This window comes from Mustela putorius, unplaced genomic scaffold (genome assembly GCF_011764305.1).
Source record: "Mustela putorius furo isolate JIRA1106 unplaced genomic scaffold, ASM1176430v1.1 tig00000129_pilon_pilon_pilon, whole genome shotgun sequence".
NCBI lineage: Eukaryota > Metazoa > Chordata > Mammalia > Carnivora > Mustelidae > Mustela > Mustela putorius.
This window is the reverse complement of record NW_025421290.1, coordinates 13,547,802-13,562,530: the sequence shown is the minus strand read 5'-3', so window position 1 is coordinate 13,562,530 and position 14,729 is coordinate 13,547,802. Positions and strand designations below refer to the sequence as shown.

Below are 14,729 nucleotides of genomic sequence, written 5' to 3'. Positions count from 1 at the left end.
TTGGCCCAGCTCTGATGAGGAAGGTGGGGTCTTATAGTATAAATGTGCCTTCCAGGCCTACCCCTGGGTTCTCCTGATGGTTTAAAAGACAGATTTTGGACTTGGGTAGATTCCCCAGAAGGCAAGTACATGGATCCCATGTAGAATCTGATTATAGTATGGCTTATTCCCACTAGGATCACATGTATTGTAATTAAAATTATATCTTCTAAAACAGCAATGGCACAAAAAATGCTGTTTTACCAACATCTAGCCATAAAATAAGCAATAATCCTTATACTCAGTACCAGATTAATAAGTATAAAAGCTCAAGTAATACTACAATTAAACTCAGAATAAAAAAAATCTCTTTCTCTGAAAGTGATTCAATCGTTTTAGTTCATACGTATTTTAAAGAAAAACTAGCAAATAATCATGGAGGAAGATACAGACTAGCTCTTACTTCTAAGAGTTATGATTAAAAACCTTGTTATACTGATGAAGTTTTATTTATAAGCAGTCTTCATGTTAGCTAATTTGTTTTAAATATATTTAATAAAGAAATGAGGATTCGTTGATCCATTTTTTTTAAGATTTTATTTATTTGAGAGAGAGAGCATAGGCAGGGGAGCAGCAGCGGGAGAAGGAGAAGCAGACTTCCTGCTGAGCAGGGTGCCTGATGTGGCTTGATCCCAGGACTCATGACCTGGTCATGTCCTGAGCCAAAGGCAGACACTCAACTGACTGAGCCACCCAGCTGCCCCTCACTGATCTATTTTTAATGGCACATCATATATTTTTTTTTCAATTCCAAGAGTTTTCATTCATATGGAATCTCCCTAAAGAAAAGTACACTTGATTAATTTGGTGACTGAAGTTTTAGGTTATTAATAAAACTATACTTTTCCCTCTTTACTACCAAGCAAATTAAAAGAAAATTCTTGCATTCATTTTGTTTTTCTCCTTTAGTTCATTTTCTCTGTCTATGGAGGTGGGAAAAGGCACATAAATCTTGCTTGGTAGATTCGAAGAGTCAAACCAGTATTGTTTTGTAATAGTCTATAATATTCTTTTAAGAGAAAATTATACAAGAAACTAAAATAATTTGCACAAATTCGTCTTCCTATTAATCTACAAGCTTTAATTTTTCCTCCATGAAATCTTTAATTTGCAAGCTTGTTACATATTCTGAGGTCCAAATATTGAAGGAAAAACAAAAGTCACTCAGCCGTCTGTATGGGGACAGTTAAGAGTAACCCAAGTTAACCACAAGTCCACAGGAGACATCGATAGTCTAAATGTTGTTCATTATTATTGATGTACAACATGATGTGTTGGCAGCATAAAGGCAAATCCAGTGCCTACCTTTCTAAATGGGTATGGTCTTTCTTTGCCATTCAGCTGGTTTTCAGCACTTAGGAAGTGGGGGATTGGAAGCTAAATCTTGTCTATAAGTGACACGTCATCTGTGACCCAGAGTACATACTTGCCTTTGCAGTGCAAGAGGCTGTGAAAAATAGAGATACTCTCTTTAAAGTGTTGGAATTATTTCAGATGTCGTGATTGCCAGTGACTTCCATCCTGCCAAACTGTAATGATCTAGACTCTTCCTTAAAGCTCTTGAATTCTTAATGGAATTTGACACACTTCTACCTTCTTCTTCTTTTTTAAGGTGTTATTTATTTACTTGAGAGACAGCAAGCGAGTACAGCGAGAGAGGGAGAAGCAGATTTCCTGCTGAGCAGGGAGCCCAATTTGGGGCTCAATCCCAGGACCCCAGGACCATAACCTGAGCGAAGGCAGAGGCTTAACTGACTGAGCCACCCACACCCCCCACACTTCCACCTTCTTGAAATATTTCCTTCTTGTGGCCTCCCAAACATTATAGTCCTTTATGTCACTCACTACACTGCTCCTTCTCAGGATCCTTAACGGTTCTAATTCTTCTTTCTGGCTCTGAATTTTGGAGTTCTTGGCCCTTTTCTATTCTCACCCTCCATACATCCAGTCTTATGGCTTTATATACCCTCTGTATCCCAGTAACTCCCAAATTTATATATCCAGCACTGAGGAGCAAATGCATAGACTCTACAGCTTAATTGACCTCTCCAGTAGGAGGATATTTGTTAGATATCACAAACATAACATGCCCTAAACAGAACTCTTAATTTCCCACCTCACTGAAACAGCTCTTCCTTCAGCCTTCCATCCATTTACCTAGTTACTCCAGGGAAAACCTAGGAATCATCCACCATTCCTGTTTTCCTCACTACCTAACCCTAACCCAACTAACCAGCTAACCTAACCCAACTCAGATGCCAGCCAAATCCCAAGGTGTGTTGTTGCCTTTATCTTCAGAATATATCCTGAATCCAACAGTTTCTTACTGCCTCCACCACTACAATGTTAGTCTGAGCTACGATTCTCCCTTGTGGACCATTGTTACAGCCTTCTGCATTGTCTGTCTTCCTGTACTGTTGTCTTTCTCCACTAAAGTAGCCATAGTCATCTTTACAAGATGGAAATCAGTTCAAGTCTCTCCTCTGCTTAAAAAGAAAATAATCCTCCCCCGGTTTTCTCTGAACTTGTACTTTGTCCTCAAGCCCCTACGTGATCTAGTCTCTGTCTACCTCTCTATCCTTCTCATAATCTTCTCCTCGTCAAATATGCAAAACTTGCTCCTGCCTCAGAATATTATCTCTGGCTGTATCTTCTACGTGAAAAACTCTCTTCAGATTTCACCTATCTGGCCCCTTCTCATCATTCAGGTCCTTCACAAGTCATCTCAAGAGGCCCTCCCTTACCACCTGTCTGAAAGCATTCTGATTCTCAGGATTTCTCTGTCCTTCACTCTTTGTATTCTTTAAAGCACTTAACACTATCTGAAATTTATTATTATTATTGCTTTGATAAGTTGCTTATATTCTCAATACTTCACTAGAGTGTAATTTCCATGAGGGTAACAACTTTGAACTATAATACTTATAACACCTGCAGAGTACAAGTGTCTGATAATTGTTTCTTAATAGAGACAGAACATATTACTTCATCAAAAGTAAAATATTTTGCTTATTTTAATGAACATATCAATAAATGTGTTGTATAGGAAGATGGGGGCTGTAAGTTTCTGGTATCATAAATAATTGTGGCTTTGCTGGAAAACATGCCCTAATATGAATCTGTTTGGCTTCCTTTGATCATAGACAATTTTTTGTGAATACAAAAGAAACACTGGAAGGTTCATCTGGTATTGAAAAAGAGGAATTCTTGCAGAAGATAAAACAGGTAGGAAGATGGAAATTAGGACTTTTAGGTTGTAATTCTTTTTTTTTTTTTTTTAATGATATTGAGGTATGTACCCTCTATCCCTACACTGTGAAGAATTTTGATCAGGAAGGGATGCTATACTTTGTCAAATGCTTTTCCAGCATCTATTGAGAGTATAATATGGTTCTTGTTCTTTTATTGATGTATTGTATCACATTGATTTGTGGATGTTGAACCAACCTTGCAGCCCTGGAATAAATCCCACTTGGTCGTGGTGAATAATCCTTTTAATGTACTGTTGGATCCTATTGGCTAGTATTTTGGTGAGAATTTTCACATCTGTGTTCATCAAGGATATTGGTCTATAATTCTCTTTTTTGATGGGATCCTTGTCTGGTTTTGGGATCAAGGTGATGCTGGCCTCATAAAATGAGTTTGAAAGTTTTCCTTCCATTTCTATTTTTTGGAACAGTTTCAGGAGAATAGGAATTAATTCTTCTTTAATTGTTTGGTAGAATTCCCCTGGGAAGCTGTCTGGCCCTGGGCTCTTGTTTCTTGGGAGATTTTTGATGACTGCTTCAATCTCCTTACTGGTTATGGGTCTGTTCAGGTTTTCTATTTCTTCCTGGTTCAGTTGTGGTAGTTTATATGTCTCTAGGAATGCATCCATTTTTTCCAGATTGTCAAATTTTCTGGCGTATAGTTCTTAATGTTCTTATAATTGTTTGCATTTCTTTGGTGTTGGTTGTGATCTCTCCTCTTTCATTCATGATTTTATTTATTTGGGTCCTTTCTCTTTTCTTTTTGATAAGTTTGGCCAGGGGGTAATCAACCTTATTAATTAACCAATCTTATTAATTGGTTCTTTCAAAGAACCAGCTCCTAGTTTCATTGATTTGTTCTATTTGTTTTTTTGGTTTCTATTTCATTGATTTCTGCTCTGATCTTTATTATTTCTCTTCTCCTGCTGGGTTTAGGCTTTTTTTGTTGTTCTTTCTCCAGCTCCTTTAGGTGTAGAGTTAGGTTGTGTATTTGAGACCTTTCTTGTTTCTTGAGAAAGGCTTGTATCACTTATATATTTTCCTCTCAGGACTGCCTTTGCTCTGTCCTACAGATTTTGAACCACTGTGTTTTCATTATCAATTGTTTCCATGGATTTTTTTCAATTCTTCTTTAATTTCCTGGTTGACCCATTCATTCTTTAGAAGAATGCTCTTTAATCTCCATGTATTTAGTCTCCATATATTTGAGCTCTTTCCAACTTTCCTCTTGTGATTGAGTTCTGGAGAATGTTCCATGAATGTTCCAGATAGGAAGATGGAAATTAGGACTTTTAGGTTGTTTAATTTTTGTTTAATATTTTAAACATTTTTGAAAAATGTGTAATTTTCTCAAAGTAGATTTTTCATGAATTAATAACAGTCCTGGTCATTGACAGTAATTGATTTAAATATTTCTTTCCCCTCCCAAAACTACTTTATCCCAAAGTATTTTAAATATATGAAAGAGCAAATGCTATCTGTGCGAAAATGAATCATTTGGTAACTTGTCATGTGGTTGTGGTTATTTTACATTAGAAATATCCAGACCAATGGATATTTTCATGTGAATTATTTAAAAAAAAAAAAAAAGGAACCTCCTTACTGTTGTGTGGTACCTATAAAGTCTAGCAACCTATACTACACTTAATAATGTCATGAAGTGTTTGAGTCAGATTAGGCCCTGAGAGAAATCTCTGGACACTTTAAATCTTAGGTTAAAAGAAATATCCTAAGTACATAATCATGGGTGTAAACCAAATTTTATCCACAAGGTTCTTAGTAGAGCATTCATTGTGATAGTTGAAAAATTAGGGGGAAGATACAGTTAAAGTCCAACAAAAGGGTCTTGGCTAATTAAGTAATATCTCATAATAGGTTACTACATGACAAATAGAACATAAAACATTGTAGGCAGATCTCTTCCAGAATGATTTGAGCTAATTAAATTCTTTCCACTTTTGGTTATGAGTTAGTAGCGTTAGGGATGGCTTTTCTCCAGGTTAGACCTACTCTGATTCTTTTAGTTGTGAAGATGCTGAAAGACAGAAACTAGACAAGGTTGGTTGGTTGGTTGGTTGTTTTTTTTTTTTATATATATATATTTATTTTTTATAAACATATATTTTTATCCCCAGGGGTACAGGTCTGTGAATCACCAGGTTTACACACTTCAAAGCACTCACCAAAGCACATACCCTCCCCAATGTCCATAATCCCACCCCCTTCTCCCAAACCCCCTCCCCCCAGCAACCCTCAGTTTGTTTTGTGAGATTAAGAGTCACTTATGGTTTGTCTCCCTCCCAATCCCATTTTCTTTCATTTATTCTTCTCGTACCCACTTAAGCCCCCATGTTGCATCACCACTTCCTCATATCAGGGAGATCATATGATAGTTGTCTTTCTCTGCTTGACTTATTTCGCTAAGCATGATACACTCTAGTTCCATCCATGTTGTCGCAAATGGCAAGATTTCATTTCTTTTGATGGCTGCATAGTATTCCATTGTGTATATATACCACATCTTCTTGATCCATTCATCTGTTGATGGACAGCAATGTCCACAATAGCCAAACTATGGTTGGTTGGTTTTTAAAGTTGTCTTTCATTCTCTGGGCAAAGGATTTCTTTTTCCTTTCTATTTATTTCCTATTGGAGGAGCTACAAGGCAGGTTCAGATAATAGCTCCATAGTTTGTAGCCCTCCAGCTGTCTGGAAACCTGGGATCCCTGTACCGGCATGGCTTACTTGCTCGTAGGGGCAAATGCAGAAGGGTTTCCCCTTAATCCATAGCCTTCAGCCAAACTTCATGAGTACAAGTTAGTGACTGCTTCAAAGGAATTGGGGCTCTGACCCATTCATTATTTCCACTGGACTCTTGGTGGCAGACAGTCTTAATTCTCATGAGGTGTAATAAGCAAGCTCAGTGAAGACCTGAAATTCTATGCTAACTTTATTTTTAATTTTCTTATTATAAAATTTCACACAGATACCGAAAAGTATATATACTGTAAATGTACAGACTTTATGTACAGATCTATCTTTTGATGGATGTAATTTATTAGTTATAATGAAGTCCAGTTTATCAACCTACTCCTTTTTGTTTTTTAAGTCCTATGTCATGAAGAAATTCTTCTCCCATGATCTTCTAGAAGCTTTATTGTTTGACTTTTCACATTTAGGACTGACTACAAGGCATCTGGAGTCTGTGTGTGCATGTGTACACTGTGAGAGGATGGTCAAGATTTATGTTTTTCCATAAGGTTGTCCAGTTAATTAGCACCATTTAATGAAAATAAGTCTTTGCCTGTTACTATATTGTAATGGCATGTTTGTCATAAATTATATGTAGATCACAAATACATCATAAATATGTATGTAGATCTGTAGACTCTCTATTATGTTCCTTTGGACTTGTCTCTCCTCACATTAAAACCAGACTTTCTTAATTAGCAGCTTTAACATAAGCCTTTATAGTTACTAGTATAAATCCAACTTTGTTTTTCAAGATTGCATCTATTCTTGGCCCTTTGAATTTCTATCAGTCTGTCAAGTTCTGCCAAAGAACCTGTTTACATTTTGACTGGAGTTGCATTATATCTATAGATCAGGTTGGGTCATATTTGTTAATATATTTTTTTAAGATTTTATTTATTTGTCATAGAGAGAGAAGCGAGAGCGAGCACAGGCAGACAGAGTGGCAGGCAGAGGCAGAGGGAGAAGCAGGCTCCCGGCCAAGCAAGGATCCCGATGTGGGACTCGATCCCAGGATGCTGGGATCATGACCCGAGCTGAAGGCAGCCATTTAACCAACTGAGCCACCCAAGCATCCCATGTTTGTTAATATTTTAAACCAATATTAATGTAATGTGACATAACGTTACATTTTTACAATATCGAGTCTTCTGACCCATGAACTTGGTGTGCCTCATTTACCTGAGGTCTTCTTTGTTTCCTTTGACATAGTTTGGTTTCACTATGAGATGTCCACGTATTCTTTTTTTATTTCTCCTGTGTGGGATTCATTGGGCTTCTTAAAGTCATGAATTACTGTATTTTATAAGTTCTGCAAAATTCTTAGTCATTATCTGCTCACATATTTCATTCTTTTTCCACTTCTTCTGAGACTCTGATCATATGTAGGTATGTACATTGTGTGTGTACAGTTATTTGTACTAATATACGTTTTTCTCTCTGTATTTTACCCTTTCCTGTATTTTCTGCCTTTTGTCTCCCCCTGCTGTATTCTGGGCAGAATGGCCTTATTTTGGCTCTTATTTTTGGCTATTGCATTTTTTCATTGGTAATTTTCAAATCTGCTTTGTCATTCTTCACCATGTCTAATTCCTTGCTGTAACTTTCAAGTATTTCTAATATTTCTTTGATTATAGTAAGCACAGTACTTATATAGTTCAGTGTCTAATTCCATTCAGTAGCGGATGTTTTTGTAGATTTGTTTTCTGCAGTCTGTTGTTTCTGCCAATCTTTGTTCATGCCGTCTTACTTCCTTCTGTTCCTGGTGGAAAACTGTACACCAGACATTGTATTCAAATAAAAGAAATGTAGAAACAATCTGAAGTTTAAGATGATCGTATCTTCCTCAGAAACAGACTTCCATTTATTCCCATCAGATGGCTGGGGCATGACTCATCTCCAGCCACTTTAATGCAACTTGACATGTCCTGGTGAACAAAATCAGGCTGGACCATGTCTTACTAGCTTCCAACTTCCCCTTCTTCAGGATGTGAAGCTTTTTGGGATCCCAGACTGAAGTGGTGGAAGGGTTCTCAGACTCAACACCTGGGGGAGCTGTACGTGTTGATTTTTGCCCCTCTTGTCAAGTAAGAAAGTGAAATTCCCCCAAGTGTCTTCTTCCATGTCAGTAAATGTCCTCAGAGTGAAAGGAGTTTTCAGTGCTAGATTGACTACTCTGGATTCTCAGTTTCTTGTAGAATTCCTCATTATCTTGTTTGTTCTCCAGCACTTCTAATATATATTCTTTTTCATGCAGCTATTTTAGTAGTCCTCAGCCAGAAGGTTATTTTGAACTACTCAGCCCAGGACTCTTACTAAACCTGACTTTCTTACCTCATTTGAAGTAATTCAATAGAAACATCTTAAGTACAAAGTTAAGTACAAAGTTCACTAATGAGCACTATTTTTGTCCTTGAATAGAAGTATTTAGCAAGAGGCAGCCATAGTTTCTCATCCAAGAGGTTTTGAGGCAGAGCTAGTGTTGATGTTATATTTTCTTTTCCCAAGTGTAGGATGTACAGATCCTGCCAGATGATCTCAGTTTATTAATCCTGGTTCTTATTTCAATATGAATTATTATTCCATGGTTTTTCCATCGTGTTTACTACCTTTCTACATTTTTGTCATAATTTATAGGAGAGGCCCCAAGGTGTGTAATTGCATATTGGTTATAGAATTACATCACTCAGTAAATTTATGGCATACTTACTGTGTGCAAGGTAATTAGCCTAGTGCTGTGGAGTTGCCCGCATGACTGATGCCCCTCCAAGGAAATGTGAAGCACGTCCTCTACTTCAATTGCTTTGTTTTTTTTTTTTTTTTTTCCTAGATCGCTGAGCAACTACACAAAAATCGTTTACAGAACAAGGATCTACGGGAGAAATTTCAGACTCTTATCAGACAATATAAGATTGTCTTAAGTGAGGAGGATAAACTTTATATGCAGAAACAGAAAATTTACGAAGAGTATGTTTCTATCCATGATCCGTAAATGAATCAGCATGCCATAGTTATGGGGTGCCCTCCCTGGCCACAGAATGGTGACTCTCCACTTCAGCTTCTCCTAGTTTTCAAATCTGTTGACAACCGTGAAATATTATTTACCCCAAACACATAAGCACACTCCTAATCTGCCTCTCTATGCACTGTGTAATGCTTTCCTCCTTTGGGTCAGATCAGATCCATAAGTACCGTGTGCATTATATTTACTTCTAAATCAGCTCCCCCCGCCCCCCCAAAAAAAATCCTGCTGATCCTATGAGACTGTCTAGAGAAACTGTGAGATCCACCTTCATCAGAAACTGGCTCTGTACCTCTATTCCCTATCTCAGAGAAAGCTTTGGTCACTGAGACTGGGAAATTATTCAAGGAAATTCCTATCTTTTACTACCTGTTGGACTCCATTCAAGCACCAAGGTTAGTCAATGCCACGTCCCCGAAGTGTCTCAGATATACCCCATTTTCTTCTCCAAGTCCATTCTCTAGTTTGTCCCTCCAAAGCTCTCCCCACTTGCAGCTTTTCCCCCTTCTCTCGTTGTCCTCTCTTCCACCAGAATGATCCTTCTGAAACCTATATCCCCTTAAACATGGCTCAGTAGATATATGGTGGGCATTCACCAATAGTTTCTTAATGAATACAGAACAACATCTTGCAAGCATGAATTCTTTAAGCAATAATCCATCACCACAGGTGACGTGAGATTACTGGGGAGCATAATTACAGTGTCCGGGAGCACTGACGTGAAAACCGTGGGGTATTGGAGCTGCAGGCAGTTTTGCGATCATTATATCTCATCCAATTTGAACTGGTACTGAGAATCTGTTGTTAGGAGTTCTTTAGGCAAAAATTTCCCCCAGAGCAATACTGTTATCAGTTTTATTCATAAATTGTGCTGGTGAGAAACAATTGTAACACTTAAACATTTACTGTCATTACTGGTTTTTGTCTTCAACTGGGGCTGCCCTAACTGAACCCCACACTCTGGGTGGTTTCAACAACAGAAATTGATTTCTCCATTCCAGAGGCTTGGTGTCCAAGATCAGGGTGCCTGCATGGTCAGGTTCTGATAAGAGCCCTTTTTCCTGGCTTGCACATGGCTGCCTTCTCACTGCGTTTTTACACAGTAGAGAGAGGATGAGGACAAGCTCTCTGGCGTCTCTTCCTATGAGGGCCTCCACCCCATCATGACCTCATCTAATCAGGTGACTTGATCTCTTCGCAAAAGCCCCATCTTCAAATACCATCACCCTGGGTGTTAGGGCTTCACCATATGAATCTGTGGGGGACATAGTTGCATCCATAGCAGTTTTGAAGATGAGACACAGAAACAGAACAATTTCTGTTACAGGAATGCCCCTATCAATGTTTGGAAAAAACTGACATTGAACAAAACTGTATGCTTCCCATTATTCTCTTTGCAAATGGGAGACAAAATATAACCACTCTGTATAGAATGCCTCATGGGTGCCATGCTACACACTGGCTTGCACCCTTTTCATCGCATTTAATCCTGACACATGGTGAGCATTTGTAGGCCCTATTTTATGAAGGGGGAAACTGAGGCTCATCCACAGGCAGAGTTTCTTCCTGAGGTCACACTGCTAGAAAAAGGTAAACCCAAAATTTAAAGTTGTTATGACTGGTTCCTTCACTCTTCACAAAAGAACATGGTAGAATTGATAAATGCATTACAAGGGACATCCCCACTCAGAGGGATGGAGTCTATAGTATCCTTCTTGTGGTTTATTAATTAATAATTAATTAATGCTCTTCCCATGGCTTGGGGATTTTTAGAAGTTTAGATTTAGCCACGACTAGCAAAAAGATTCTGTTTCTATTTTTACTCATTTGTTCAGTTAATAGTTTATGAGCTGAACTTCCCAGCTTACTTTCTTACATTCTTATTTGTGACTCTGTATCCTCCCTTGCTGAGGAGTGAAGATGATGATTTCACCCTTCCACATAGCATAACTCTGGGTTTTTTTTTCATGGTAGGAATCAGAAACAACTGGTATTCATTTCTCAGAAAGAAAACTTCCTATCACAAAGAAAAGTAGACATCAAAAATATGGAAGAAGGACTTGTCACGCTCCATGATCTTCATCGGTAGGCCTTTGAAACTTTTCGTCTTCGTCTTCTCTGCATTTACTTTTTAACATACGATAACAACAGAGCTGACAACCTCTGATATCTTATAGAAAAGGAGACTTATAATTCACTGTCTCTGTTTTACACTCTAGAAGTGTCATTATCATCGAACCTATCATTGAAAGGTTAGGCAGGTCCTAAGTTCCATAAAAGCCACATGTCCATACAAGGACATGAGAAATGGACCCATTAACACTCCAGTAACAAGAATGTGCCTGAACATTGTCACAACACTGGCCCCCCTATGGTATTCATTTCTGCCACTCTAAATCCCTTTAATTTTTCTGGTTGAAAAAATAATGCTTGCACCTGATTTTAAAATTCATATATAGAAATGTTTAGCTTAGAGGAGTAAAAGTTACCCTAATCTCCCTACCCTTCCCCCAAGATCTCACTGTTAACAGTTTGCTATATATGCTTTCCATATAGGACTATGTTTGTACATCTAGAAATGGGATTGTCCTTTTCTGAAACTAGAATTTTTCCACTTACATTTGGGTAATTTACACAATGTTATGCTTCAGTTGTAGCCCAATAAAAATCTGGAAAAAATTTATCTGGGAGAAACGATAAATATGGTAAATGATAACATTTGGAGAACTTGGTAAAGGGTATAGGGGAATGTTTGTATTAGTTTTTACACTTTTCTGATTTTAAAACTATTTCAGAAGAATACAAAATTCTCTATGTGTGACCTCATTCCTCATTCTTTCTTCAACTATATAATCATTCTTTTACAGATTATGTTGTGTTATTTAACCAGTCCCTTCCTGATGGACCTTGTTTTTGTGTTTTCTTTGTGTATATGTGTGTGTGTGTGTTTTCTATATTACAAGCACTATTCAAAGTTCATATCACATAAAGATATACTTTAACATGTATATCTCTTCCCACCTGTACAACTATTTCTTTATAATAAAGTCCTTTAAAGTTGAATTACTGGATCAAAGGGGTTATATATTTTTTCATTTTTATAATTTGAATACATTTTGTTATTTGAATACAGGGCAGTGGAGCAACTAGCTTATAGTACTAAGATAGCGGTGATTGAATTTGACCTGTACCAACAGAAATCTAGAACATGCAGGATGTGTGTATTGCTTGTCCTTATGCTGTTAAACAACATACTTAAACATCTGTTTCATGTGTTGGTTTCAGATGGGAAACTATGAACTCTTCACTGTGAAAGAGCAGGAAAACAGAATTAGATAGAGTAGGGCTCCTATTTTCCACATGATTAATAGAGATTCCATAACTGGTTGTTGTGCCATCATTGCTCTGGGCACCAGGAAGCTCAGAGCCAAATTTGTTACCCAATAACTTCTTCCACTTAGGACTTTGTGTATTACTATTGTGTTATTTTAAACTAGTTCAACTTCTCAGTGAATTAAACCAAATATATAAGTAAATAAAATCACTGAGGTTGGGGCACATTGTGAAGAAACTTGCAGTTCCAGGGAGGATAATAAATTTATTGAGGTAGGAAATCAAGAGCCCAGACTATGATTCAAATGGAGAAAAAGGACGGAACACAGTTGTTTCTAGTTTCACAGCATTACCTATTCTGTTTCAGTTATGAATATTTCTATTTTTCAAAAGACAAAGTCATATTTTATTTTTCTATGTCTGAAGCACTCAATTGGGAAAAAGGGAATAAAAATAATCGAGTCTTCTAAAACTTGTGTTAGACTCTTCATTCATCTTCTATCATCTCAGATTCACAAGAAAATCTTCCATCCTCAATTGTTACTTACCCCTAGTACAAAAATCAATATAGGCTTTCTCAATTATATGTTGCATCAAATTAGGACTCAGTCTAGAATCCAAAGTTCCTCACCAGTTTGTTGACCTTCACCTGTCCCATGTCACCATTATTACTTCCCTCAATGTCCTCTGTCTGCAGCAAGTCCATGTTGGTCAGAAGAGTCCTGACTTGCTTCTCCTTTTCCGTGTCTTTGCAAAAGATGATGTCCTTTCCATCATGAGATTTCACCTCCATTCTGCGAATCTGTCTTCCTCCCTCTGTTAAATATTAAACTCCAATAAGCTTTCCTCGATTGTCTCCCTAGACTCTTTCTTCCCTCCCTTGGGTGTCCACCACAATACTTGCACTTGTATGAAATCATAATTTTCTCTGAGTCTACCACTACCTTTAGTTGTTTCACTATGTTTGGTTTGTCTCCCAATTAGATGGTAATCTTCTTGTGCACAAGAATGATATGTCGAGTCTTTTATAAATTCTGCTGGCTTCCACAAATGCAAAACCCAACGTATGTTTTCTTGTTTTTAGAGCAACAAAGTCAGTTTATCGGAAACAAATAGAAATCCTGAGTGATAACCTGGAAAGAGAAAGTCAGAGATGGTAAAAAAAAAAAAAATTCATTTGTGTTATGAGTAGTATATGTTTATCTTAATGAATAGTGCCCCAGCTTAGGGAGGAAGTCAGAGTACTTGTTGCTGCCTGGAGTCCAAGGAAATTAGTTTCCTAAATTAAATTTTGGGTTCTCTCAGGTCTAGATGTTTTTGTTATTTTGATGTTGGGACATTGAACAGAACCAGAGTTTCCCATTTCAATCAAGTGAACTCACCAAAGAGTGAAATTGCCGACACTGGTGCAGTACCTCTTGCTTACCAGGCTTTGGTGTGGACCAGTAGAGAACCGCTGATAAATGTACGGGCTCTGAAGATGGGCTGCTTTGCTGCTCTGTCTCCTACCAGCTCTGTGCCCAAGGCCACATTATTTAGCAATCTCTCGTCTCCCGTTCCTACAAAGTGGCCAATGATGGTAGCACTCACCCTGTGAGGTCACCATGAATGGTAGATGATCTGTATCAAATATTGAGATGACTCCCTGGCACCTAGGAAGTATTTGCAAAAAATTAACTGTATTTTATTGTTGTTGTCATTGCTATTCATATCATGTACAAGACTTCAATTGCAGAGTTTTACGCTCCTCCAGTGTAGCTTTTTTATGAGGCCATGGAGGGAAAAGTTTGGAGAACCCAGAAGATGAAATCCCTTATTAGCACTCTGGGTAATTTAGGGAATTTCACTACTATTCCTGCCTGGTTCTCTTCTCTTAGCCATCTGCTCCTGAACCTTTCCCATTTCTATCCTTTACCTAAAGGAAGGGAGCTGCCACATGTGGTCTGTCCACTGTCCTATTGGATGTATAATCATATTAAGATTGAATTCTTTTATCCAATTCTTTCATTCTAAGCATTGAATTCTTTCATCTTTTCAGTACACCATTATGTCAATTTAACATTGATTCTTTGTGTTCGAATTTCTAGTGTTATAACTCAGTGGAGAGTAGCTTGTTTGAGGAAAAAACACGCCCGTTGGAGAAAGCAGATAAAAATTGAAATAGGAGAAATTTTAGATAAAACTCAGAGTTTGGAGCTCAGACGCGCTGAATTATTGCAAGAGGTAAAGGAAGTCTAAGAACTTAATAGGATTACTCCAAGTTAGTACAGCCTTAGAATTACTACCTCGTTATCAGTGATTCTCCTTCAACACCTGATTCAACCTTAACTTGTTAA

The 14,729-nt window shown here is 37.7% G+C and overlaps 1 protein-coding gene across 1 annotated transcript in view; it reads left to right on the top strand.

Annotated features, from left to right (window-relative positions):
* Positions 1-14,729, top strand: part of CCDC175 (coiled-coil domain containing 175) — an 84,687-nt gene that overhangs the window by 18,663 nt on the left and 51,295 nt on the right. The window contains exons 8-12 of the mRNA XM_045070086.1: positions 3,183-3,264; positions 8,869-9,005; positions 11,035-11,145; positions 13,478-13,549; positions 14,481-14,616. Of these exons, the coding sequence (XP_044926021.1) occupies positions 3,183-3,264; positions 8,869-9,005; positions 11,035-11,145; positions 13,478-13,549; positions 14,481-14,616 (538 nt within the window). The remainder of the gene's footprint in view (positions 1-3,182; positions 3,265-8,868; positions 9,006-11,034; positions 11,146-13,477; positions 13,550-14,480; positions 14,617-14,729) is intronic.